This window comes from Zonotrichia leucophrys, chromosome 1A, assembly GCF_028769735.1.
Source record: "Zonotrichia leucophrys gambelii isolate GWCS_2022_RI chromosome 1A, RI_Zleu_2.0, whole genome shotgun sequence".
NCBI classification, from domain to species: domain Eukaryota; kingdom Metazoa; phylum Chordata; class Aves; order Passeriformes; family Passerellidae; genus Zonotrichia; species Zonotrichia leucophrys.
In genome coordinates this window covers 39,906,958-39,934,710 of record NC_088170.1, presented here as the reverse complement: position 1 = coordinate 39,934,710, position 27,753 = coordinate 39,906,958, and the positions used below count along the sequence as shown (strand labels likewise).

The window sequence follows — 27,753 nt, the reverse complement described above, 5'->3', positions numbered from 1 at the left end:
AGATCTGGGAACATGTTTGGGAATTGAAGGCACCTGCTGAACATGAATGAGAAAGAAAAAAACCAGACAGGCAGATGGAGAAAGAAATGAATGGAGGTTTGTGTGATGATTCCATGTGCTGGTGTTTGGAAGAAAGCAAGCCACCTTAGGTGCCAAATAATGCCCTTGCCTGCATCACGTGGCAAACATGAGACTGCACTGTGATGGCAACTTAATGTGGATGCGTTTCCATGTCCTGCTTTTGCAATGGGAAAACACACCTGAAAGTTTCTCCAGGTGACTTACAACTGACATGGAAAGCCTGAGGAGAAAGCTGGGATTCAACAAGACATGGGAGAACATACCCAGAGTGCCTGTTGTTGCTAGTAAACACCATCTATCACAGACCTACACAGGAATTCAGTATTGGATTCTTCTTCCATCACAAAGGCTGCATGAAATAATCTGTGTCTTGGCCTCACAGGCATCATTGCTGAACATAAGAATTAGTAGTTCATGCTCACTTTTAGTAGCCATGGATTGGACCCGATATGTCAACTTCATGACTTATTTTCCTGACACTGCCCAAGATTTAAACAGCACAGATTTTCTTTTTCTTTTTCTCCCTTGTTGTTTTCTTCGCACTCAAAGCATTGTAGAAATGGTTTGTTTTTTTAATAAAACCTTTTTTAGGTGCCAAGTAACCCTGCAGCTGCAGCAAGAACAATACCCCAATGTTCTCTCTTTCCCCTTTGGTTCTAACAACCTCTGAGTATCAATTGAGCATTGCTTCACAGAGGAAAAAAAGATAATGATGAATGACTTAAAATACCTCTGCTCAGGAAAATATGAACTTGATTTCAGTTTCAGAGGGAATGACATTTTTCCTGGCTCATTCACTGACTCTAATTGAAGACCAGCAAGATCTGGTGTGGCTCCAGCAGAGACCTCCTATGTTCAAAGTATCTGGGAGCTTGAAAGAAGTACTGTAGAGTTTGAATTGGCTCTAATATGCTACTGATTGCTATCCATGACGTTTCCCTGGAGCTTTAGAGAACATCTGCGTACTTCACACTTGGAAAACAGTCAATGTCCTTCCATGGTGTGACGGACAGTGGGGCCAGGTAAACAGCACTTTGGAAGGAAGGCAGAGTGATCTAATAGGGACTTATGGCTTGGTGAAAAGTGAGTTCAGCTCTGCTGCAGTCTTTGTGTATACTTGGCTTAGCACTTAAACTTCCCATGTCTGAAAATTTCCACAACTAGAATGGGCATGGGAGTATTTTCTTGTGCTCCAGAGACACTGGGTGATGGAAAGCATCAAGGGGTGAAAAACCACGCACTACCAGAACGGCTTCCATTGCTTTGAGCAGAGGACAGCAATTGCATGCATGGAAAGCACAAGCTGAAACCTCACCCAGCAGCACTGGTTTTGCAGCTGCAAACTGGGACCTTGCATTCAGTACTTTATCTGTTAGCCTTTGTTTACCTGACCAGTGATGACACTAGTGGGTTTGGAATGTCATCTTGATTGGCGCCAGTAAAACTTTCAGACCATGATCTGCCACTCTCTGTTCTAGAGGGGCCATGTGTGTCATGGAAAATAAATTTATTTTGAGGAGTTAAAAAATGTTATTGAGACTATTCTTACATTGCTTTCCTGCAAAAGCAAGCATCAGTTACTTCTCAGATAACCACACAGATCTCACAGGAGGCCATAATGGTCCTTTTAAAAATGCTAAAATAGTCTCTCTATGCATAAAAATGCCAACATTTTCAACTCATGCCATTCAAAGTGACTTCTGGAGGGAAGCTGTGGATTTCCAGCTTTTTCAGTGGTGTCTGAAGCAGGATGGTTTGTGTGGGGGCTAAAGGCGGCTTTGTGCTGCATTTGTGTTTTTCTGATCACCAGACCAGAAGAGATTGGCTTAGTCTCTGATACAAGCTGGAGTACCTCAAGGCTGTTGCAACATATACCTGACCAAATCCTAACTGAAAACAAGGGACCACTGTAGCAAGGGACTCCTGGAATGTGATGTCTTGTACTGTTCGTCCTTTGGCCACATCCTCTCAGTGAGAGAAAGCTTATGCCTTTCTTGGCTATGTGGGAGTTCTTGATAACAGGAATTTAAACCACCAATGTTCAGCAATGTTAGTAAAGGGCAGAATCTGACTCCATGGAGTCAGGCAGCAACAGAATTAACTGAAATAGCATGATGCTTTCTGTCTGAAAAAAGGAAACCACTGCCTTAAGACTAGATCTTATTCGTTTTGGGCCTTGGGCAGGTGTTGTTTTGGAATGCAAAATCACAAATGTCACAGTGTCTGCTTAAACTAATAAATGAGAAAAATGCACATTTTCCAGGGAAGGGATACTTCAGCCATGAGAAGTGGCTTTAAGTCAGTGCAGTCGAAGGCTACATAGGAAACCCTTCTCATCATTTCCCTGATGCACTCCAACAGGGCTACCAATGAGTATCTGAAGAACCCAGCATGACCTTGAAAAAACCTGTGTGACACAGCAGTACCTGATAGAACCAGTGCAAAATCCCATGATAACCTAGCATGACCCACAGGACTGACCCTGTGACAACATCTGATTTATGGCAAATGACATGGATTTAATCACTCACTGGAGAATGCTGAATGACGCAGCACAGCGTTGCTCACTGTGGCTCTACTGAACTGGCACGCTCCAATTGGCTTTGGGAACACACCCATTGGGTGATTCATACAATTAAAGAGCTGCCAATCCTCCCAATACTAATGAAATGCATCTCTGTTTTACTGGTAGCACTTTCTAGCAACCCATTTAGGCTTTTCTGCTGCTCTCATCACCCTAAGGTATGAGCACATCACAATTGATGGACAGCTGGTTTGCTGTTGAGGTTAAAAGGAAAACCTGGCTCCAAATAGGATGGAATTGAATAAATAATGAGTTTATAAGCAGAGTACAAATATTCAGTCAGATAATTAATTACTATACTGACTTAGAATGGATTGGACGAGGTACCCCCACCTTGGGAGGGGGACACATTAACATTAATCTAGGAATGCTAAGAACTGTGTGTTCTAAGTAAACCAGCCTTACAAAATTGTTGTAGTGTACAAACTATATCTCAAATGTGGTTTGAGATTTTCTGCAGACTGTGAGAAAGACACTGTGGTTCTTCTCCACTGGAAGGAACAGTAAAGATAGCTTCAAGGTGCACAGCAAGCTGCCTACTAAGATCACTGATCTATGAGCATACATCAGCCAGAGCAGGTGCATAGGGGTCAGTCTTCAAATTCATTCCAGTTGATTCAGCCCATTTAATAGCACAAAACAACAAATAATTTTGCTTACATTCCATCTGAAGACATTCCATATATAGGGGAAATCCTGGATGACATTAATAAAGGGACATGTGGACTCTGCTTAAGTCTCTTTTCTCTTCCTCTGTCATTCTGGACCAAGTATGACCCAGACATGCTGGAAGATGTAGTCTATCTAGGACAGCCAGTTGGGTCTGTCATGAACTAAACTAGTTCAATAGTATTCTCTCAAACCTTACAACAGACCTAAATTTCCTATTAGAGCCTCAGTTTCCTTTACTTCCTTTGGTTTAACACCCATGAGGATCCACCTCACTTCCTTCCCTGCGTGAAAATGAAATCTTCCCTTGCTGTAGGGTCTATGCTCACTCCCCACGCATGTTTTGCTGCTGTACAATTAAAAACCAGATTCTCCCTCATTCACTCTCCCCATCCTCCTAATCTAATGCCCTGGTGTTATCCTGATTACAGCATGTAGAGATGTGAACTGATCTGCCTCCCATCTTGTCATCTTCTCTCACATATCCGACCCAGTTCCCAGGGTCTGATTTTGTACAACTACGAACATTTAGTCTTGAAAATTGATCACTGGCCCAGAGGCTAGATGTTTGTTACCCGGAAAAAAAAAGATGACGTTACAGTTATTTTAGGTCCTGAAAAGGGCAGGAAGTCCTACTACATTAGCAGTGAAAGGATCAAGAATGGCTCAAGAAGGTCTTGGCAGGTTCAAAAAGTCACAACATTTGAAAGCATAGTCCACATTTGATCACCTATCAACAATTTATCAATAGCTCAGTGATTAAAAACAAAGCTCTTTCACTTCATTAAACACATTCAGTGCCGTTTGCTCTACATTCCAAATGGCTGAACTGATGTTCCAGTGCAGTCTATTTTTAGTCTTTCTGATTAGTTCATTATTTAGGAAAAGCTACTGACTGTGTATCTGTTGCAGGGATCTAATTCTTCATGTGGATCCCAAGGAAGAGAAGAGCTTCACATAGGTCTTAAGTATTTATTTGAATGTGGGTTTGACCACTGTCCCTGCTGTGGTGCAGCTCAGTGAAGTGATGAGCATAGAGCTTTCCTCTCCTTGAGTCTTTTCCTTCATTTTTGTTATGGGAAGAAGCCCCGTAATATATTATAGTTTTTTTCCCTGAGAAAACTAAGATACAGATTGACAAAACTAGCAGTCTCAGTGAGAATTAAACAAGATACTCAAAATAAGTGATCTCTTGGGTGTCTGAGTAAATCACCACCTCCAGATCAGATTTTATTTATTTTGAGAACAAACTATTTCTTTGCTGGTAAATCCTGCAGTTTTGTCATGAATCCAATGAATTTTTCTCTGCTAAGTGACAACCCTGGAGACAGAAGTGGCCGTGTATCCCCAGGGCAGATACCACATGGGCAAAAGCATTCCAGCATTACCTCTTCAGCAAGCTTCAGCCCTCATGTGAAAGGACAGGATCTGCAGGTCACATGGAGATTAGTCCCTGTGTCCTTCAGCCCTGCCTGCTAAAACTGCAAAGGAGAAATCCAGCTGTGATGGCATCTTCTGGCTCCCAATTTCCCAAGCACTTGCACACATGTCTGGGCCAAGCTCCATTTCAGAACCCCAAATAACACAATGCACCTCCCATAGGGACAGAATGAGATAGGATCATTCAGTTATTTCAGACCACCTGTGGTTACCAAGCATGAGGAGGCTCTTACTACAAGTGCCCATGGCATCACCAAGTCAAGTCTAAAATGTCATGCTCCAACTAGTTTGTTTCTTCTTTCCTTTTTCAAACTTCACTGTATAGAGTCAAAACCACTGGTCACACTTTCCAAATTGCTGGAGGTCCAAGACTGGTTGGTCTATATGATTGATCCTGCCCAGTCTTTCTACGTGTGAACCCATTCTCCCACAGACTGGGGCAGGAAGGAGTGAGAGGGAGCACTGTTAGTGGTGCTAGATGTTGGCATCAGCAGGTGAAAATCCATCCCATTCCACAATTCAAAGATGGATGAGGAGGTCTGTCTCTCCATCCATCCAGCCCTATCTGATACTCCTGCTTCTCTCAGCAATTCAAACCTCTCCTACCTCTGAGTCCCAGGATTTCTTCTGACTCATCTTCCTCTTTCAGACCATGTATCTCAATTATCTCCTTCCAGCACACTGCATTCCTATTACCACCTTCCCTTGTCATGCTGTGGCCAAGTCCTGGGTCCTCTCTTGCCTAATGTTTCCTTCTGGCCAGCTGTGCTTTCCAGCTGTCACAGACTTTTCCAGCCCCAAATGTCCCTCCATTTCCACCATGCAGAGACGCTTTCCTCCACATCTGAGTTGGTTTATTCCCAGACACAACCCATCCCTTCAGTTTCTGCAGAAGAATAAAAGTCCTTCCTGGTCCTGGTGCCTTTATATTGTCACAATGCTCTTTCTCACAGTCTTGCTTTGCTCTGAATGCTTTTCCCCTCACTGTTCCTGTAAATGTGGGCCAAGCTGTAATGATGCAGCACACAGAAAAACACCTTTCTCCTGTGATCTTAGACAGCCCCTGGAATTAATTCCTGGAAAGTCATTCTTGTCCTTTCTGAGTTATGCTTTCCTGTGAACAGATGGACAAAGTGATGGATGAAGAGGGGAAGAACGGAACAATGATTGAGAAAGAGTTGTGCAATGATTAGGTGCTCACCCAAAATTTAGAAAAATTGCCAGTCCCATGCATTTTTCTGTGCTGTGCTGCTGTTTGCATTGCAGTTCACTCAGCGGGGTAGACATACTATTTTCTCTTTTGCTCCCTTTCCCAACAGCAAAGCAGCTGCACTGCTCTGCTCTGCTCTTGGCAGTTGTTCCCTTTGAGGCTATTGAGTACAGTTCCAATGGAATCCTCAGCTAAAGGACACTGTGCAATGTTGAGCTCCAATTATCTCCAGCAGCAAGCCTGTTCACAGCTGCTGTGTTGCCCCAAACGCTTGCATTTCATGAGAGACCCTATCATCCTCCCAGGCTTCCTCCCAAATTCTCCTATTGAACTTTTTCTGTGTATTTTCTCTTCCTTGAAAGAAATACATGGCTCCTACTTTTGGAGACACATGGGCAGCAGGAAAGATTAAAACAACTCCATGTTTGGAAGTCTTAGAGGTCTAGTCCATTGTCCAATTCCCCCCAAGCCTGGAAGATATGAAGGAACCAAAGCCTGGTTATTTTTTAGGGAGCAGCTACATGTCTCCACTTCTGTTATTTCACAGGTCAACTTACAATTTCTCTCTGTGCTGCATACACTGAGATCATAGGGCTCCAGGCAGGCATTTTGAGGAATATCTGGGACAGAAGCTTCTACACCAAACTGTAGCATCCCCCATACCAAAAGCATGCACTGCAGTAGTGCTTGGAAGTAATTGGAGGAGAAAGGAGCCTGGAGATAGCTATTCCTGGACCTTTCCTCACTCCTGTCCAACTGCATTTCCACAGTGCAGTGGGGATCTCAGTCTCTCACTCAATTGTTTCCACTGGACACTGGCCCCTCTTGCTGTCCCCAAAATAAACTAAAACAGCTCTTCACCCTGCTTAAAATGTTCCTACTGTCTGTGACCAATTAGGAATTCCCAAACACAGGGAAACCATCCATCCTGTGGTTGTGAAATTCACTAAAACTTCATAGTGGCTCCAACCCATTTCCTGTACTTTTTGTCTCTGAATATTTGATTTCTGTCCCCCTCCCCCCTGCCTTCAGGCAGGATGACATTCTTTTCTGCTCAAGTCCTTTCAGTCCTTTCAGATCTTGAAGCTCCCCAATTACAACCACTTTTCTTGCGATGGTGACACCTTAAGAGACAACAGCAGCTGCCTATAAAGGGCCTCTGCCATCTGTTTCCTCTGCCACTTCTTTGAGACAGCTCTAGTTATATACAGAAAAATATTTATCACAGTTCATTCACTCCTCACTCAAAAATGAGCAAGAGAAAAATGCCTTCTTTCATGGTTCTGCCACTGCCCTTCAAAAATCCATGACCCTCAGCCTAAGGAAAAGGACAATGCTTGAATCTAAAACAAAGCAGCAGAAATTCCTGAAGGTTGGTCCCTTGAGACCCTGTACCCTGAAGGCAATTCTGGGGGTATCTACATTTGGGAATGGCTCCTCATGGCTGCCTGAAAGGCAAAAGTCAAAATCAAACCACTTCATCTCGAGCGCCAATCTTTCATACCAATCATATCTGAAAGGAGATGCACGTGTGCACATGTGCACACATGCACATTTGAACAGACTTAGTTGTGAATCCTTTTCCACCACCTTTCCAAAGAGGCTGGATGGGATGGGATTAAGTCCTCCTCCTACCCAGGAGGACTATGGGCTAGAAATGTAAAGGGAAGAGGGGAAACATCATCAAGGGTTAGGACTGTGGGAGAAAGATCCACACATGAGAGATGATGTGGAAAAAAGGGAAAAGATGAAGAAACAGCGAATTCTGAAGAAGAATGATGAAGATAATGAAGAAAACTGAAAACCAAAGGTGAAGAAAAATGAAAACCAAAGGTGAAAAAAAAATTGAACTAAGAAAGAAAAATATTATGCAACATCCTCAGGAAGAGATGAAGCTTCAGGAACCGGTTCTCAGAAATTTACTGTTTACAATGGACAGGTCACAGTAAGGTTGCAGAAGTCAGCAAATAGGGTTGGAGGAAAAGTCGTTTGATTCACAGTGATCTGTGATACTAAATGAACACAACCATGAACTTGGGAAATATTCAGTGTTCAAGCATTATCCATCTCACTGCAGCTACACTGGTGATATAAACAAGACCTGAAGAAAGAGAGAAGTTCCCTGAGTGATAGCAAATTTAAGAATGAAATGTTGTTATGAAGGAGTGGGAGGAGAAAAATAAAACCAGCACTAAAAAAAAATATCATGTTCAGAAGGAGAATGAAAACTGAGAAATAGGAAGAGAAAAATCAGAAAGGGATAGAAAATCCAAGGAACGGAGGTGGATAGTGTTATTCTTTATTTGACAGAATGTATTCTTTATACAACAAGCTAAATCAGAAATTTATAGGTGTTTGCTTCTAGCAAAAACACACATCAGAAAAATCCCTACCCATGAATAGGATGACATTGCATTCTCAAGTTTTTGTATACCATCCTCATTTTCTGTTTTTCACAGCTAGAAGATAGGAGTATATGCTCTGGGGGAATAGGAAATGCAGCATAAAGTCCATATGCTTCTCTGGGGAGTTATAGATTTGACAGGAAGCTAGTATAAATACTTTAGTCGCCTGTGCCACAGAAACAGAAGTGGATTTCACCTGTCCTGCAGGGCTTGATATGAAAACTCTGATTGAGTAGCTTGGAATTTTATGGGAGAGCTTTTCTGTAACACAAGGAGAATAAACAGGTCTGGGAGACAGAAAGCTGTCAATAAAATAGAGACATTCACATAAAGATAGAAATGCAGAAAGAAGAGAAAGAGAAATGTGAATGCCAGCAAGTTCACGATCACCTCTGCCATTTTACACACTCACCCATCCAAGGTGAGGAATGTGTATGAGAATTTTTGCCCCACAGGAGGAGCAGCCAAATCGAATTTTCCTAATGAGGGTGAAAGATGATGTTAAAGAAGGAACTGCTGGACTTGGTGAACAGCTGGCATAAGTAAATGCAGAATCTCATTACCTTTGGGGCTGTCTCACCCACTCACACTAGAAGTGAATTTAGCCCCTGGTTGGTTGGGTACGTCACTGGCGGAGCGGGGACACACGGTGACCTTGGGGGCACGGATGCTGGAAGCACGCACAGCCCTTGCTCAGCCTCGCTCTCCCCTTGCCTGCACGGGCAGCGTAAGCAGTGTGACTCCGTCCGAGTCCCCGAGGTCACATCAGAGCAGCGAGGGGAGAATTGGCCTCCATCTCTTGTGCACAGAAACACTACAGTGCTGTACGTCACTGCATGCCAGTGCAGTCATCATTTCCACAGATACCAGAGGAAAGAGACACCCTTGTTTCTAATTTCGTTGTGATAGCATCAAAGAGACCCAAAGCCTATTGCTTTCTGGGAAGCAGGGACTTCAACAATAATAATTCTTTGCACATATATAGCACCTTCATTGCCAGCTACTTACTTTGTACCCTGGGGTGTGAAGAAAAAGGACTCCACTTAATTCCATATGCTCTTAATTGCTCTCTATCCCAGATCTTTCCTAGCAAAATATGATAGAAATACCTAAACTTACTGTTAATTTGTCAAATTAGGGCAGTCATTGACACCAGCAGAAATGCAGGCCTAGTTTGCATCTTACATTGCAACTGCACAGCATAGCATCTAGAAACAAAAGAAATGCCAGACTAAGTAAATCTGAGCTCTGTTTAATCCCTGACAAATGTTTCAGGGAAGAGGCAAGAACCACATGGCAGTCAGATAGGGGATAGACTGCCCTTGTGAAATGTTATCCTAGTTTTTTATGGCGACTGGCTTAATTGCTGAATTACAAAACACCCAAAATGCTGTTCACATCCATTAGGAGGACGCTTAATTTTCGTGAACTCTGTCGTAAATGCCCACTTGCTTGCTAAATGTTGTTAAAATCTTGGCCGTGAGAGCTCCAGTGGCAGTGAGCTCCACAGCCCTGATATGCATCAAATGAGAAAGCTTTAACTGGGTCTCCTGTGACTCATGTCAGGTCCTCTTGTCTGTGTGTTACAAAATGGGGAAATCAAGAGCTACTGATCCACCTTCTCTAGTCCATTCATTATTCAACACAATCCAATCACTTTCCCTCTCGTTTACCTCTTTTTCCAGGCAAACATGCCTAGCCTTCATACACAACCTTCCTACTCTTCCTTGTCCCTGTCCCCCTTTTATGAACCCTGTTCTGACTTTGCAACATCCCACCCTTGAATAACCTTTGCTTCTGCACTCTTGCTGTCCCCTTTGCTTCACTCCTTATGCTCGGGGACTTGCTGGTGGTGGAGGGTTTTCTGTCTGCAGCCATGTGCTGCATTAGACCATTAACAGCAATGTCCCCATTTCTGGCACCCAGTGAGTCACCACGGTTCATGTAGAGCCCTGCATGGCACACAGTCCCCCTTTTCTCACCAGCCAGTGATACCCTCTGCCCCTCCTCACATAGGTTCATTCAGACAACCATGGGGCTTGGAGCCCCCAGCCCCATTCACCTCCCCACCTTAGGTATTCCTGAGAATCTCAGAGAAAATAATTCCCCTGAAAACAGTTCGAAAAGGACGACTGCTCGCTGAGACTCTTCTCCCTGACAACCAGAGATCCTTCACTGTAGTGCACAACAACTGCCCCAGGGTCATGGCTTGAGAGACCCTTATTTTCCATTTGGATCCTGGCCTGATCCATGTCTGAGGGTTGCCAGGGAGGGCATTTAGGGCTGCCATGAGCTCCTTCCAGCCCAGTTGCTGGCTGCACGCAGATGAGCCAGCTCATCAGCTGAGCTGCCAGTGAGCCCTCCGGCCATGGGAGGTTGGAGGCAGCAAAGTGGAGGGAGCTTGGACTGACCACAGGCAGTGAGCAATGAAGGGAGCAGAGGGAGGGGGTCGGGTTTCAGCCCCCTCAGAGGTAGCTGGGCTGCGAGTAAGAGGAGACAGTGACAGCAACCGGTGTCATACATTGCTTTGAGGAGGGGGCACTGGCTGGAGAAAGGAGGAGAGGGACAGCCAGAAAGAGGATGGAAAAGTGTTTATTTAGAGCACACAGGCAGCACAGCTCCAAAAGAATGGGGTCCTTTAGCTGGAGGGAATGACTATATGAAAGACAGGGGGAAATGATGGCAGGGAGAAGAGGAAAGAGGATAGAGAAATGCGACAGCAGCAGCAAAGGGGACGGAGAGGAGCAAGGACAAGATAATATAACAGAGGATAGGATAATATAAGATAAGATAGGATAATGTAACAGAGCAAGGGGGATGGGCCTCAGAGAACTTGGAGACAAACAGGGAGAAATAATGAAGAAGAAGCTTTTGAGAGAAAGCACAGAAGAGACATAAAGATGAAAGGGAAAAATAAAGAGGAAAAACAGGGGAGGGAAATGAGAACAAATTAAAATGGAGATGGATAGAATGAGTCAAAGATGGAGGGTGAGGAAAAGCTGGGGTTATATAGGGAAGGGAAAAATAACTTTTAGGTGTATTGTATTTACACTGCATTCTGCATATGCCTAAGCAGAGGCTGCCTAACGGGGTGGCTGCTGCCTTGGACTGGGGGCTGAGCAGGGAGGACATGAAGCAGGAACCCTGCTGTAAGCCATTCCTCCGGCAGCAGCCCCCTTCTCTCCTTGAGAGCCTCCTGCAAGGGGGAAGGTTTCGTGCCCATGAAAGGAAGGCAGCAGCACATCCCCTGACAACGAGTGCGATATGGAAGGGAGAAGCAGCCCCAGAATGGAGCAGCGAGGGCTCCCCCTGGGATAAACCGGGTATGCTTGATTGGGAATCTGCTCTTAAAACAGGGGCAGGGGGCAGAGCCATCTGAGAGCCTGAAATGTTCCCTGCTCCCCCCGGCAACCGCCTCGCTACTGCTTTTAAATTAAATAAATATGGAGATTCTGCTGTCAAACCTCAGTGGTTCTCCTCCCCCAAAACTCTTGCTTAGATCATACCAAACCCCAACCAAGTGAGACGGGGGCTCAGAGGGCTGCATGGGGAAAGGGATGGGTTAAAAGTGAAACGTTAGATAGGAATAGCTCCTGGTCTCCCTGGCAAAGAGACATTTGTTCTATCTCTGTGTAATTTCTTTATACATTACTGCTGCCACACTGAATCTCCATGTCCCTCCCACTGCATTTCACTCTCACTCTTTTCAGCAAGGCAATTTCTGGTGCATTTCAGGACAGTATTAACCCATTCCTCTTTCTCTGTCAGCAGGAATATTCATAATTTAAAAGCAATTTAGAAGTCTGTTCTAGCAACTCACTAGTGAGGAACAGCATTTCTTTGTCAGATCTTACAAAGGAGCTGAGCTTGCAGGTCTCAACCCCTCACATCCCTGTCTTCTCTGTGACTTCAGTCAGGTGTGAATTTAAGCTGAGAGGACAACCAAACCCACCCAAGTCTGGGATCCTGAGTAATTCTTCCTCACCATCTGCCACCCCACTTTTTAAAATCCTTTATCTTCTTCTTCTTCTTCACCCAAGGCCTGTCCAGCTTTGAATCCTTTTTTCCCTGTCAGATGTAATGCCAACAACAATCAGCTCTGTGCCTGGTCATTTCCTTCTGCTGCATCTCACGGCTGGGCTAGGATGCTCCTGGTCTTGAACTGTGAACACATGGAGACCCTGATTTAATCTACTGCTACACACACTGAATTTTCAGATAAGGCCCTGGATTAGGTCAGCAAGGATGAAAGGAAACGACCCTTTGTAGATTTATGGATCCTCGGAAGTAGGACGGCAGGCAATTCTGAGAGCAAAACTAGGGACACTGACAGGAAACAACAGCTGAAAGAAATAAAATCATGAAAGGTAAGAAGGAAAACAGGGAAAAAACCTGCATATAAAATGGATATGAAAGGAAAGAGGTGCACCAGGAACAAACAGCAGTGGGAGAAGGCAGTGAGAGGAAGCGACGCAGCGCCAGAATCGTCTGGCAGAAGCTTGTCCACTGCCTATGCCCTGCCTCACTTTGCTGTCAGCTCTTCATTTTTGCAAACACTGGATCTGCACTTAGCTCTCATGCACTGTTCAGATATAACAAGCTGGAAAGGGAACAGATCAGCTCATTAATTCTCCTTGGGAAGGGTCTCTAGGCAGGAATTATTTTCTCCACCAACATCCATTCAATTACTTGCCTTCACACCAGTCAGATCTACAGGGATGTCTAACCCCATGTGCATCACTCATGCCTGCCTGCCCTGGACTCTTCTCTCCCGCCTTCTCAGTACAAAAGCCTCCCAGACCTATCCGTTTCTTAATAATAATGACAACATGACAAAACCAATAACCTACAGATACGAAATACATTTCATTTCCTTGCTTCATAAGACCCTGATAAGGCATCGTCCCTCACTTTTTGAGATCCTATAGGAGATCTACAGGAGCTAATGAAAGAATTAGACAGGGCATCACTCATAATAAAAAGCGGTTTTAAACATTCAGTGCCAAGAAGGAATTAGGCTGGAATATCTGCAGCCATTTCAAAGTTGTAAGAGGTGCAGCATCCATGTGGGGCATGAGCTTGCAGATCTCAATTGTTCAGTGCTCGTGTGTGTTTTGTGCCTATACAGCTAAAGGGTGGAGAAAAACCATTTTTTCTTGAAGGGCAGAGACTTTTGAATGGCCCAGAGACACATTTGGGCAACCCCAAAGTCTAAGAGAGAATCATCTGGAGGAAGATTAGGGAAAAAAATCAGAAGCATGATCTTCAGTAATGTGAACCGACACCACCTGTCTGCTTGAGTCCCACCATAGAGCAGGGGCTCACTGTAGGACACAAGAAAGGGGGGAAAAAAATCCCAATAGAGGAAGAACTTCCCAAATTCTCAAATTACACTCTTCTTTGAAGTAATACAAAGATCTGAAAGTGCTGACTGAAAGTCCATTGTAGGGAATAGAATGACTAAAGACAGGGAAACCCAAAAATTGAAAGCCTGGGAATGAAATTCTCCAAGAGGAGCTTGCAATTCTGACAACAATGTATCTGTGCATAGAACCCAAGATAAGTACTCACAACCATTTTTGCTACTAGATCTCTTGGCCAAGAAGAGAAAAGACAATTTAGTATGATAACTTGAACATGAGGTGTCCACCATCTCTGACAGCCTACAGTGTTGACTAATGCCAGCATTCCTCCACGTTTCCAGAAATGAAGGCAACATTATCAGAGGCTTCCTACCAGTAGCAGATGGCAGTCTGAACTCCTCCTTTGATTATTTTCTTGTTACAAAGCCTCCTGCCCTCCTCTTCACTACCTCCCTCACCCTACAGGCCTGCCCTGAAATCTACCCCAGGGAGAAGAGTGCCTGCCCCACATCCTTTATCATGTGCCTCTGCCACATCATGGGGAGGCTGTGCACAGACCAAGGTTTTTGTCCTTTTTACAGCCTCCTGAGATGAAGGTCTTTCCTCCATAAATCTACCCACTCTATGTATCATGGGGGAAAGGAGCCTTTGCTGCATCCTTCTCTCTCCTGTTCACCAGCAGGAAGCTTTCACCAGGGAGAGGAAATCAACCAGGGACACAGTTCTGATTCCTTATGACAAGAAAGAAGATACCCCCTGACTAAGTTGATCAGACATGACAGTAAGAGCCCTGCCATCCAAGGGCTGGTGGGAATATTTGGCTGTGCTGTCCTGGGACCAAGGGAGTGCCAGCCACCACCCCATGCAGGCTGTGGGGCTGCAGGAAGCCAAGCAGAGGCATCCCAGTAGTGCCAGTGCCAAACCTATGCTGTGCCACCTCACGAGGCAAATCCATGCTCAGGCCCTGCTCAGCGCGTGCCCATGGGGATGGTTTTGCCTTCTGCTGAGATGCTCTTGAAACCAAGTCTTTATCCAAGTTTTAGTGCAACCTGTGCCCTCAGGCATGGCACTCAGAGCTGGGCTCAGCTCCCCTGTGGTGCAATGCACCCTCCTACCCCACTTGCTGCTGCTGCCCAGCATTGGGGGCCTGAGGGATTGGGCCAGCCCGACCCTCACGTGTGTGGGGTGAGTGAGAGCACCCTGCCAGAGCCACCCTGTGCTCAGGCAGAATTTCATGCCGTTCATGCTGGGCTGTGAGGGTTTTAGCCCACTGGAGAGCATCAGCAGGGAGGGCAGGGAACCTGGGCTGGCAGCACAACATTGTGGGGGCTGGGGGCACTTCAAAGCTTTTAATTGGAAGCATCCTGGCACATTCTTTTGCCATGCAAGCCACTTCTCAACAGTGCCTGTGGGGTCCTGTCAGATGTAAAGGAGAAGGAGCCCCGAGCTCCTCCAATCTGACAAACCTCACCCGCCCCTTCCTCCTCCCCCTCAGACCGCGTCCCTCTGGGTACGGCTCTGTGGGCAGATAGACATGATCTGAATTCACTGCCTCTCCGGGCTGGGGTCCTCATACCTTCTACCACAACCCCAGCCTCTCTCCACCCTCCAGCTTGGGGACACGGCTCAGGAAGGGAGTTCATCCCTGCAGCCCAGCCTCTCTTCCCTGCATGGCTTTGCATTTGGGCTTTTTTTTTCCCTCTCTCCCATTAATTTTTAATTAAGGAGATGTCTCCTTCCCTGATTGTAATGAATATCTGTGTGAAAGGCTTTTCATTTTTTATTAATATATACCTCTATGTATTTATCTATTTGCAGGAAATCTGTGCGTGTGTGTGAGCAAGTGTGTTTAAAACATCCCCCATTAATTTACTGCTATTGATTTTCTGGCGTGGATACAGCATATAGTATTCAGCATAGAGCTCCTCTGCAGGATATGTTAAAAGGCAGCAGTTTGGGTTGACAAAGGGCACTAAATGCAGTATGCGTCAAATAGACCATCGCTCAATGAAGTCACTTAGCTATTCAAAACATGTCCAGCCATCACTCAACCATTTGCACCAAGAACGGGGGGGAAATTCATGCTTCTTCCTGGACACAACCATTTCCAAACAGCACCTTTAGCTTTCTTTGGTGAGAGACATCAAAACATACATAGTTTATTTCCCCCTTCCCCCTGCCTTCCATCTCCCAGTGCCGGGTTAAGAAAATAATTTCTGCGGTATCCACTTGCCGTTCTCTCCCGACAGGGAGCTCCAGGCACACCCAGCTCCAGTGGACACCGGCAGGCACCGATCTTATCCCTGCATGCCCATGAACCCCAGCAGCCCACTGTCCAGCTGGGAGCTGATTCACAAACAGGGCTTTCACAACGGGCTCTAATGTGCGCTCCTGTTCTCTCACTCTCTCCTCACTACGTGTGTAACACAAACCATGCATTTACATCGCTTGCCCCTCTCCCTCCAGCACAGGCTGGAGACCACCTCCCCAGCCCACATGTACGCCAATAGCAGTACTCAGCAACACATATTTAAAAGCGAATCACTGGCCCCTCTTTTCTTTCCCTCTCCCTTTAGAATGTCTGATTCCAGAAGTTGGCTGCAGTGGTGTCTCTTCTGTCATCAGACATGTCACTGAGTTGCTGTTCAGTTTCACCACATCAGGCTTCAGCTGATTTCTCCATTCAGAGACTTGTTTATTGTAAGCCTTTACCATAAACCTTAAAAAAAACCCCCAAAACCCCAAAACCAACGCCAAACAAAACCCACCTCCCAACAACAAACGAACTGGGGAAAAACCCCAGCCCCCCCCAATCAGCAGCAAACTAGACCTCTCTGCATCCAGCCCAGTGAGATGTGGTTGCCTACAGACATTACAAAATGCTCTGAACTCTGTTTGAGATGACTGGTATCATTCTGTATGAGACATTTTGGATGTAGCACGGTTGCTTCCCTTTCTCTCTTTTTCCTTCCTAAAGTACACTAAATTGCATCCAAAGTGCTTTGCAATCACCTCCTCCCCACATTGCCCCTCACTCACAGTCTTGTCTTTGCAAATAAGCCTTGTGCAAAGAGAGCAATTATTTCACTCTCTGGTTGCAGTCGGAGCACGGCAATAACACAGCATTTTGGCTTACCCAGGCAATACAAACAAGCTGAAGACAGGCAGACTGCACAGTTGCTTTTTGAAAGGATCTCTCGGTGGTTTTGTAACACACATATTATCTAGTTGGAGGGAGGAAGTGAATTTTTGGAGAAGGTGGGAGTGGGGAGGGTGGGAAAGAAGAAGGAGAAGGGAACAGAACAGTGAATGTTTTGCCTGTCTTCTTGCCTCTGTGCTCTGAGTAACTGAGCCCACCACTCTCAATCCACCGTGAAAGGAATGAAGTGAGAAAATGGTGGAATGTGGAGGGATTTATTGGGGGGAGGAGGGAGAAACGTGGGGTGGTGGGAGAGGAAGGGGTGAGGGGGGGGGGGTGTGGAGGTCCAGAATCAAATACCTTCTAGGCAGCAGGTTCTCCATAATCCAGAATGGGTCATGACTTCCTCGTTCTTTTTGCTGGTTTCGTTCTCACTGACAGTTTTAGTCTTGCAAACCCCTCTGGAGTAAAGCCAGTAGTCGGTCCCCACAGCTATGGTCATCAGGCTGAAGGCAGCGAAAGCACCAACGGTGGTTAAAAGCATCTGAACACCTCTGTCAAAGAGCCCCATAATTCTTCATTATACAAATACCCAACCGCCTTCTGATTCTTGGGGTGTGTGTGTTTAATAAAATAAAAGAATAATAATTCCGACTAATAATATAATGGGTATAGAGAGAGAGAGATAGATATCAAAAAAGGGAGGTAAGAAAGCCCACGGAAAAGAGTGTAAATTAGAAAGACCACACGGGAAGAGGCTTGCCTTTTAAATCGGAAACGTTCTGGTTGAAATATAAAAAAAGGAAAAAGGAAAAAGAAAAAAAGAAGAGAGAAAAGAACCAAGAAAAACCAAACAAATAAAGAGAGAACCCCCCCCAAAATGAGACGCCTTAATCCCTTTTTCTAAAATTCTGGTCTCCAGTTTCCATATGTAATGGCTAATTTGGAGATGGCTTCCACAGTGAACAGGGGAGCAGCAGCAGCATCCTCAACACAATCTCTCATTATCTGGACCTAGACAGTTAGAGACTGTAAGAGCAGAGATGCAACCTTCAGTCTTCTTGCTTAGCTCTGCAGCCTGCGCCATGAAAATCCTTTTCCTTCTCAGTTATCTTCCTTGGGTTTTTATTTTTTTTTTTTCCCGGCAGCGGCAGTCGCTCCAATCCTCTCTCACTTTTTCTTGCTTGCTTCTCCTTCCTTTTGCTCGCTCCTACCACCAAGCCAGAGTGCCCAGTATACTGTAAGCCCTTGATTTCAGCTGAACAGGTGCCGAGGTCTTGCCTCCCATGGCTTTTCCGCACAGCCGCGGCGCTCGCTCCCGGCGGAGGTGGGCGAGGAGAGAGGGGGGCTCCTGGAAGGGGGGGTTGGGGAGGGGGAGGAGGGGGACAGGCGCGGCGCCCCTCCCGGGCGGGGGTCGCGGAGCGGAGCCCGGCTGCGGCACCCCCTGCCCCGCGGCGGCCCCCGGCGACTCCCGGGCCCCGCTACTGCATCAAGCCGGCGGCGGCGGCGGCGTTGGCGGCGCGGCGCTGGACGGCTCCCCCGCGGCAGCGGCAGCGGCGGCGGCGGCGGTGTCGGTGTCGGCGCTGGCCGGCGGTGCTGCAGGACAGCTCCCCGGGCGGCGGGGCGGGCGGAGCGCTCCCGGGCCGCCGGTGCTGCAGGACAGCTCCCCGGGCGGCGGTGCGGGCGGAGCGCTCCGCGGCCCGCGGTGCTGAAGGACAGCTCCCTGCCCGCGCCGCCCGCCCTGCCCGCGCCGCCCGCGCCCCAGCATCCGCGGGCGGCAGCCTCCCTCCTCCTCCGCCCCGCTCCGCTCTGCGCGGGCAGGCACAGGCAGCAGGCAGGCAGCGAGGGGCGGGGGGGCAGCCTGCCCCCGCCCTGCGCCTCGCCCGCCGCTGCCGGCTCCGGCAAGGGTCGCTTCCCCGCGGCCGCCGCGGAGCCCTGGGGAAGACGGCGCTGGGTCTCTCCCTCGCCGATCGCCTTTCACCCCCACCGCCGCCCCTCAGCTCGGCCTCCTTCGCGTCCCCGCCGTAGGTACCCGGAGCTGCGAGTGCGACCCGCACACCGCAGTTAGACCCGCACAAAACTTCAGTCAGCCGTTTCTCTCCCCGGGAGGCGGGTGAAATGTAAGGTGGAAGGGTAATTTAAAAATAAGCATGTATTTCTGCTCTTATTGCTGTTGTTATGATTTTTAAGTGCTTGCTCTTCACTCTTCTCGGGTTTGCTGCAAGTTGCATATGTCTTGGTGTTGCTCGTTTTCCGTCCCTCTGCCTCCCCCTGACCAGCGTTGTGTCGATCCCTGTGTTCTTACTTTGTCTTTGGAGATTTCACTGAAATCCCAATGCCTGCTCCAAGAAGCAGACATTTTGGGAAGATTCTTCATGAGAAAGGACGATTTATGATAATTAGTATCATTTTGTTAAGGAAAGACACCACTAAAATTGAATACCTCCACCCCCTCAACCCTGGGAAAGCAATCCACCTCACATCACATCCTCATTTTACACAGAAAGACGCATGAGCTGAATGGATGCAGACTGAAATCTATCACTGCTTAAGTTTTCTGTGTCAGACACAACCTGATAGTACAGGGAACACATACAAAATTGTGCAATACTGACATCTAAGTATGTCATAATCCTCTCTCTCTTCCTCAGCAGTATCATTACACCAGGTTAATTACATTAGTCACCTCCTGGTTCTATACATGTAGCTGCTCATTAATGCAACAATCATGAAGAAAAGAAATAATCTAATTCTTGATGCAACCGATTTTGTTTCTCTCTGATCAGATTCATTGTTCAGTGAAAAATTAGACCAGGAGATCTGCTTGAGGTTCACTGCTGCTCTATGCGGGGGAGCAGCGCTGGGGGAAGGGGGTACTGGGAAGTTGAACCAGTTGGAGAGCTTCAGCCATGCTGCAATTTCTTAACTCCAGTTACCTCTTCTCCCTACTCCCTCTGTGGGTGCAGACTGGGACAGGCCTTCCAGGCCAATCTGGCACAGGAGTCATGGACATTAAGGGCTCTATAGCAAGCAGTCAGGGGTCCACTGGCTGCCCTACAGGCCCACGGTCATTTCACCCATTTGGAGGGCACAATCCAGGCTGCCCTCACAGCTGAGACTGAGGTAGAGGTGTTTACCAGCAAGCACTCATGGTGTCCAGCATCAGCCATATACAAATCACCACCAGCAGGCAGAAGAGGCCCCAGGGAAGGCAGAAAAAGGGAGAGGTCATAGAAGACAGTGCAGGTTGAGATCACTGAAATCTTCTTGGTGGACAAGCATAGTACCTAGTTCATCTGGGGGAATCCTAGCCTTGCCCTCTGCCATTGGAGCTGCGGGGGCTCTTTCTGTACCCTGGAGCTGCTGAACAGCCAGGGATGAACAAGGGGGCAGGTGCATGCTGTACTCTGCATTTTTAGTACTCTGAGTACAGCCTGCTGCAAGAATGTGGGGGATGGTAGTTTGTGGGCAGGCTCTCCGAACTGTTGTCCTTGGTGCAAAGGAATTTGGGAGGCAGAGGGATGTGGAGAGCCCCCCTAAGCTGGTGGGAGATTATGGCTCTATAAGGAATGGCCTGTGCTGAGGAAGCTCCATGAGGCTCTTAGCTTGAAAGCTAGGGAAGATCACCCAAGGACCTCTCCTCCCCTTATATATCTCCTGAAAGAGGGAAGGGGCCTTGAAGAGGAAGGCATAAGGGAAGAATAAATAATTCTTGGAGCTCTGAGCATTTTGTTTTTGTGTTAGTGGTTGTTCCTTTCCAACCCCACCTCAATATTCAAATCTTCTCATTCTTCAAAGAAAGATAGAAAGCCTGGGCCAGGAGTCTGAAAGATTCTGAAGAAGAAAAATCTTCATTTGGCTATTCTTGCACTTAAATCCAGCAGGCACAAACATCTCATGTGTGGACAAGAAAACCACTCTGGAAATCTGGACCTCATACTTCCAAGGAAGGCTGGTTCTCAGTTACTCTGTACTCTCAAACACTGTATTACAGCAACAAGACAAGGCCATGTTCTCTCCAAAGAAATTGCCAGTGTAAGAAGGCCATGTTTGCAGGGGGGCAATTTCTATAATCTCTGGCTAACAGAAGTCAGACCTATGAGAGCTCAGTGCATCGCAGAATCAGAACTAAACATGGCTTCCTGCCTCACACTTCCCAATTTCCAGAAATAATTCTCTTCCTACTACCCTACTTAAATACTCCTAGACCATTCACAATAATCCCTCTACAGTTCTAAATGCCACAGGAGAAGAATGGAACAAAGGCAATGCAAATGCCAGACTGTCCTGTGTGACTGCTTGTGCTGTGGTTAGATGCTGTGCTGAGATTTCTTCTTTCCTACAAAGAATCATTAAAAATTATAATACAAAACAAGAATATAGAATAAAATCACTGTGGCAGATTTTTACAACAGTCGCATCTTCTGAATAGCGCAACACAGAATGACATCTATAGAAGAGTAAGGAGAGAGAAATTAATAGTCTGGAGGAAATAGAGAGATTTTAAATTACATTTTAAATTACTTGAAATGAGAAGCTGATGAGACAGGGAGCCACAGGAAGTCTGCTTCCAATGGCAAACCAAGAGTGCTGCTATTTGTGGAGAGAAGGGGCAGTGCTGTAGGAAAAAAAGGGGCACGAGAAAGATGCAGGAAGCGAGATGAAGGGCACAAAGTCGGAAGCAACTCCATGGGACGGTAATGAGACTGAATAGTGTTTGTGGATTGAGTGCTGCAGTGGAGCTCTTTGGCACATAGGATAAAATCAAACAGCAATAGTGTATAAAAATTTGATCTAGGAATCTTCATCCTGGGGAGGCCAGCTGAGAAGGAGCTGTTGCAATGAGCTGTAAAAGAGATAGAGTTGGTGCAGTTGCATTTGCAGGCAGAGCAGAGGTGTTAATAGGGAAATGCACCAGCAGAGGAGATGTTAGAAAAAATAAACTGGGGTTAGGGTGATGATCATAGAACTGGAAGCCAATGGGGCCGAGAAGAGAGAAATAAGATATGGCATATAAAGAGAATGAAAATATAATATATTCTACTGGGGAAGAAAAAAGACACATATCTGTATTGTTAGAAAAGCAGATGGGGTGATCAGAGCAGTGATCATTGACATCCAAGGCAGAGGGTCTCAAAGCACTTAAGAAACATTATTCGCATCATATCTTCATACTGGTGCTTTTCTTAGCCCAGTTCAACAAACTAGAAAGCTATGGAAAGATTTGTGGGTTTTGCCAGAGACCTGCAGGTGAAGGAGCTAGAGATGGAGATGATAGACATAGGGAGATAAATACAGATGGAAAAAGCCTCCCTGGGCCTCTCTTCTTATCTTCAGGTTCATGTAACTTGAAGATCAACAACATAGTTTAAACATCAGACAATCAATACCACAGCAAAGTAATCTCTAGTGTAACCCTGTTACCAAAAATTAAAGAAGAAGGGAGATACAGGATATGGAGGTCTATCAATTTAAATGAGCAGATTTCCATGCAAAATGGGTGCGGGTTCTGCCCTGGGAGTGCCTTAAAAAAATCTTATGATAGGCAGGAGTGGACTCTGGTAGGCACCAAGTATGAGATTCTAATGCTGCCATACAGAAGTCCCTCAGTTTCTCACTTATGTCCTCTTCCAAGATAAATCTTGTACAAATGGTTCGTTTAGCCTCACAACACTCCTACAAAGTAACATGTTCATTAGTTTGCAGAGGCATTGGAAAATCCAGAATGTGTTCAAAAAGCACGCCAAAGTGAAGGTGTTTGTGCTGATTTTAGTGGGATCTGCGTGCTGCTATGAATGAATTGGGTACCCCAAGATAAGTGTTTCAGATTTAGTCTTGAAGCTACAACTCCTATGCTTTCCATGTGAGACTCCTTTTCCCCTTTTTCTTACACACCTTTTCTTCCATTGAGTGGTATATTTGAAGACGGTTGGGAAACAAAGAGTGTCCTCTCATGAGCCCTGAGGGTTGATTTCTGCAAAAAAGGAATGTGTTCCTTCTCTACTCACAAGAGATAGTTGGAGAAGACTGAGATACAGGATGAATTTTCCACCATGATGAGTTGCTGCAGTGTGAACTGTTTTGCCTCCCTTTCTCTTTCCATGCTATGCTAAGGTTTGTATGTACAGCAGCCTCCTAATCAATAGAAATAAAAAAAAAATCAATACCTGCAACCCATTAGCTCTAACAGAGGGCAGGCTGCTAACAAGTCATCCTAGCTGGAATTCTAGTATTTGGTAAAGCACTCTCAGTGAGCATATATGCATATGGATATATATATATATATATACACACACACACAAACCGAATATGACTAGCAGAGAATATAAGTTGTGAGAACATTCCCCCTCCCACCAGCCTGTCTATCCCTGTGTATTTACATAAGTATGCTAAACTGAAGACACTCTTCTCCACTCAGATGCTGTGCCTCATACTTATCCTCCCCAGAACACACATTTTTCTACACTTAATCTATAATCCCAGCTACCTTCATGTTGGACTATCTTGAGTATAAATAAATACATGTCTCTACACTCCCTTACCCCTGCCTTAACCATATGCCATAGAAATCCAGCTTGAGATCCACTTATTCACAAGCATACAGTCATTGTTTCGCCTTTGCTGTATCTCTAGATCCTTAATGGAAATTCTCTTTTTAGTTCACATTCATATCCAAAGCCAGGCACAGAGAGTTTCCACTGACATCTACATACATCCAACCCTCAAAGCATATTCCAGGGAACAAAAAGTTGGTGAAAATTTTTGGCACAGGTTTTGTAATCAGAATCTGCTCTAGGGCCTAAGTCCCAGGGAAGAGTCTCCAGAACAGATCAGAGAGGCAATGGGACTCACTGCCCTTTGTGTCTGAAATATAGGCACCAATAACTATGTTACCCCCAGTAAAGCCTTTGTCCATTTATCTACTAACTGTAACTAGATTAGACCATCACTCCTGATTTGTCTCTCATAGAATGGGTGGTTTCTCCTGGTCAGAGGACTGGATTTCAGAAAGTCCAAAATCCAAATTAAAAGCAGTCATCATTTCTTGACAAACAGCTTTATGAAACTCCCCTGAGGTAATGTATATGGGCTGTGGTTTGGTTCTTAAAGAAAAAAAAAAAAACAAACGTGTAATCAGTTAATAAATCAAAAAAGAGAAAGGTCTTACTTTTTTCTAAAGGCTTTCAGAATCTTCTTGGAAGCATCAGTGCAATGATAAATGCTGAGGTAAAGGTGAGGCATACAGTGAGGATGGTTTGTGTTGACACTGATCGATACCCTGGGATATCAGTCTTCCTTTCAGTGTAAAGGGCACAGATGGGGACAGACAAGAGGATCTTGTGCAGCCGCATCTCTTCAGCATCATAATTTAAAGCCACAATCTGGCCTGAATTTGAGTTTTTGCCATCTAGACCTCTGCAGCCACAGAGGTATCACTGGGGCTTCCTCTATGGACAGACTTGGCCTCCTAGGTCTGGTGGTACTGACACAGACAGTACTGCAGGACAGCTATGCAAACTTTCATCTTTAGGATACCCCAAGCTTTTCTTCTGTCAGATAGTTTAGGGTATCAAGGCAGGAATATTGGACATTTAACTTATCTGATGCTCAATTGGTATATCAGGGTTAAAAGGATTCTTGAAGGAACATCCCAAGAAAAGGAAGAGAAATGGTTGGTGTCTAGGATAGGCTATTTCATCCCTCTGAATTTTCAGAGGGACAAATCAAGAGCAGCACATATCACAGCACCTATTCAGGAGTTCAGTGAGTTGGCATTCTAAGAGAATTCAGAATCAGCATATCCCACTGATGCCAGAAACAGGCTACCAATTTTAATGTGAGAAGGATTTGCTTCTGTAGTCCCACATAGTCAGGGAGGCATCCCATGAGGTGTAAAAGCACCTAAGACACTGTTTCTGAGCAAGTCAGCTGATACATCATGACCACAGAGCTCTTGTATTGTATGAATTCCTAAGATTTGTTTTCACATTACCATTGTAATGGTTTAGGATCCCTCAAGTGAATTCCTATAGAGGAAGTAGGTTAAACACATCAGATTAAGCCAGTAAGATGCTAGACTGGAGCATTATGGTGATGCATCGAAGAGTATTCCATGGATAGAAATTGTCAAGAGAATTCCCATTCTCTGCCTTGGGAATAAAGGCCTGCTTTAAAAAAGGAAGCAAAACACATAAGTCTATTTAGGCTTCTAACTCCATGTTTAGACAGTGAGGAACTGTCTTGATTTTCAGTTGTGCTAAGGAGTCAGCATCTCATGTCGAATTTAGAGGGGCTCTAAACACCTCTGAATATACAGATTTTTGTTTTGCTGTTTTAATGTCATTTAACCTAATAGTTTTGATCTCACGAACCAACAAATTTCTTAACAGAAATTAAATCAAAAATTCCAAGGCCAAATAGTGGGTTCATCAGTATTTGACACTTTCAGTCATTCACTGTAGATACTGACCACTTTTAAAATTTTCTGGGAATGATCAGAAAGCAGCCCTCATTTATATGGTGGCAAATCATGGGAAGTGAGAAGCCTACTGCAGAGCAAAACAATTCCCAGCAGGGCACTTGGTTCATACAGCCCCACCAGACCACACTCAGGGCCTTGATGATGCCTCTCTGCCACTATGTCTATGGGGTGTTTGGCAGCTGACCCCAGCTGAGGCTGACCAAACACTCCAGCCCATCCTCCACAAGTGTAGAATTATGGCTCTCCTTTGTACTTCTCTAATTTATTTGCTCAGTTGTTGTGCTCTTTAACAGAGTGAGCTAGTCTGGCAGAGGACACAGGGAAGCATCTCTCAGCCATGCTCCGAGTCCATAGCAGAGACATGGGAACACACACAGGAGTAGGCAGCTCAGAGCAGGAGAAAGGCTGTTTTTTCCCTGGGTTACGGGGGCGGCTGGGAGATGAGCAATCCCCTACGCAGAGCTGGTCCTCCTCCCATGCTCATCACTACTGCATTCTCTGACAGGATCCTTTTCCTGTGTCTGTTAGATAAAACTATTCATTTGCCATCTTTCCACTAGCCAGTCTGAAATGACAAAACACTTCTCTATTTCACAGACCATTGGGACTCTTCTCTGCAGCTGACCTATATTGGTTATAAGCTTCATTTGTTCTGGCCTGCACTCCTCTCTCTTCTCCCACATGGAGCACATGCACTGCTCCTCCCCCTCAAACAAACACCTTTACACATCCAAGGACATTGTAAAAATAAAATTATCACAACCTGGCCCTCCGGGAACCTCGGTTTTACAGTTTGTCCCACTCTGATGCCAGCAGAATTCACAACCCAGTTCAAGAGAGACAGACAGTGAGTGAGAGAAAGCAGGCAGACAGGCACAGACACAAGGAGATGGAGGAATCGGGGAGAGAGAAAAGGAGCAGAAGGAAAGAAACAGGGCTCCTAGTTCAGAACACAATGGAGAAAGGGGGATGGAGTTATAGGGACAATAAAAAACTTAAAATTATAGAAAATTGAAGGAGAAGAAAAATAAGTAGATAGAAAAAAAAAGCAGAGGAAAGTACAGAAGAAAACAAATGGTCAAAGGGAAGAAGGGGATGTCAAGTCAGGCAGCAAAGCAAACTGGTGTCTGTGAAACAAGACAGAAGAAATAAGAAGGTGCTTGTGAATCTGGGCACTACTTTTTCATGTCTCCTTTTCTGTTATGAGTACACTGTGAGGAAAAGGGCAAGAGGAAAGGGAAAGGAGGATAAATAAATACCTGAGCTGCCATCTTAAACAGTTTCTAATAGTCAAGCAGATATGCTTGAAATAGGCAGTCCACAGGTTGCAAACACTCAGGTACAAATTGCAGTTCAGCAGGTAGGAAACTGTCTGCACTAGCATAGTGGCATTTACATTTCTGGGTCCACTGGGTCTCTCTGTGCACTGGCAGCAAGCCCTGAATGCATAAAAATGCTTCTGTTTAGTACTGGGGAATAGTGCTCTGATGGCTGCCCTGCCATCTCTTTCAGGTTCCAAGAAGAAAACCTCAGCCCCAAACATACGAATGCAGTTAGTCTCCCTTCTTTTCATACAAATCCCTTCCTCCTCACTGCCTGATGCCAGCTTGTTTGCATTCCAAGGGTTTATCTCTATCTAGCATTGTTCTTTTGTTGCTCTGCTTTCACTCTCCTCTTTCCTTATGGCTCCCCTTTCTCACTTCCATTCATTCAGCTCACCCTTACACAGGCCTGTGTAAACACACACACACAGAATTTACCTCTGCAGTTATCCACTTATCTATGAGTGTAGTATCTGGCTGGCACACGTCTCTCTCCCACAGACAATCCATTGATTTCCACACCACAACCCTGCCAAATCTGCCTGTCTTTCCTTCCTTCACAGCCTTTCTCTTGCTGCCCCCAGCCACTCAGTTTCATTGTCTCTCCCTGCACAGCTCTCTATGTTTTCCCCTCCAATCCATTCTTCCTTCTTCCCAACTCTGCCCATCTGTCTGTCTGTCCCTCCTTCCCACAGTTCTCTCCAGCCGATACACATGTACCCCAGTGCCTCTCTCCCTTTCTCCCCCTGCCACATTTCATTTCTTTGTGTCTCCTACACACCCAAGCCCACACTTGCTCTCTCCCATACTGAGAGGAGGCAGCAGCAAAGAATTTGCTGCTGACCGCTGCATTGCTAGGAGGCAAACACATGGCCGGCCTTGTGCAGGCCAGTTTCTGCCTGAGTGCCCCAAGTCACATATCCCCAGCATCATCTCCAGCACTGGGAAAACAGATGGTAAAATAAATGAGCACAGTCTGATAAAAGGAGGAAAGGGTGCCTGCCTCGGATGCTCCTCACCCGCACAGAGATACACATCCAGCATGGGCACAGCCCTCT

General features: G+C 45.8%; 1 protein-coding gene across 2 annotated transcripts in view; it reads right to left on the bottom strand.

The window, feature by feature from the left end:
- The window catches only part of CACNG2 (calcium voltage-gated channel auxiliary subunit gamma 2), a 51,998-nt gene extending 33,322 nt beyond the window's left edge, over window positions 1–18,676 (bottom strand). The window contains exons 1-2 of one of the 2 annotated variants that reach the window (XM_064702470.1): window positions 17,942–18,671; window positions 17,252–17,397 (exon numbers count right to left, since the gene is read on the bottom strand). In XM_064702470.1, coding sequence (XP_064558540.1) covers window positions 17,252–17,393 — 142 coding nt within the window. In that variant the 5' untranslated portion in view covers window positions 17,394–17,397; window positions 17,942–18,671. Of the gene's footprint in view, window positions 1–17,251 lie in introns of both variants that reach the window. The other variant, XM_064702469.1, reaches the window with a different exon arrangement.
- Window positions 18,677–27,753: the final 9,077 nt, after the last annotated feature.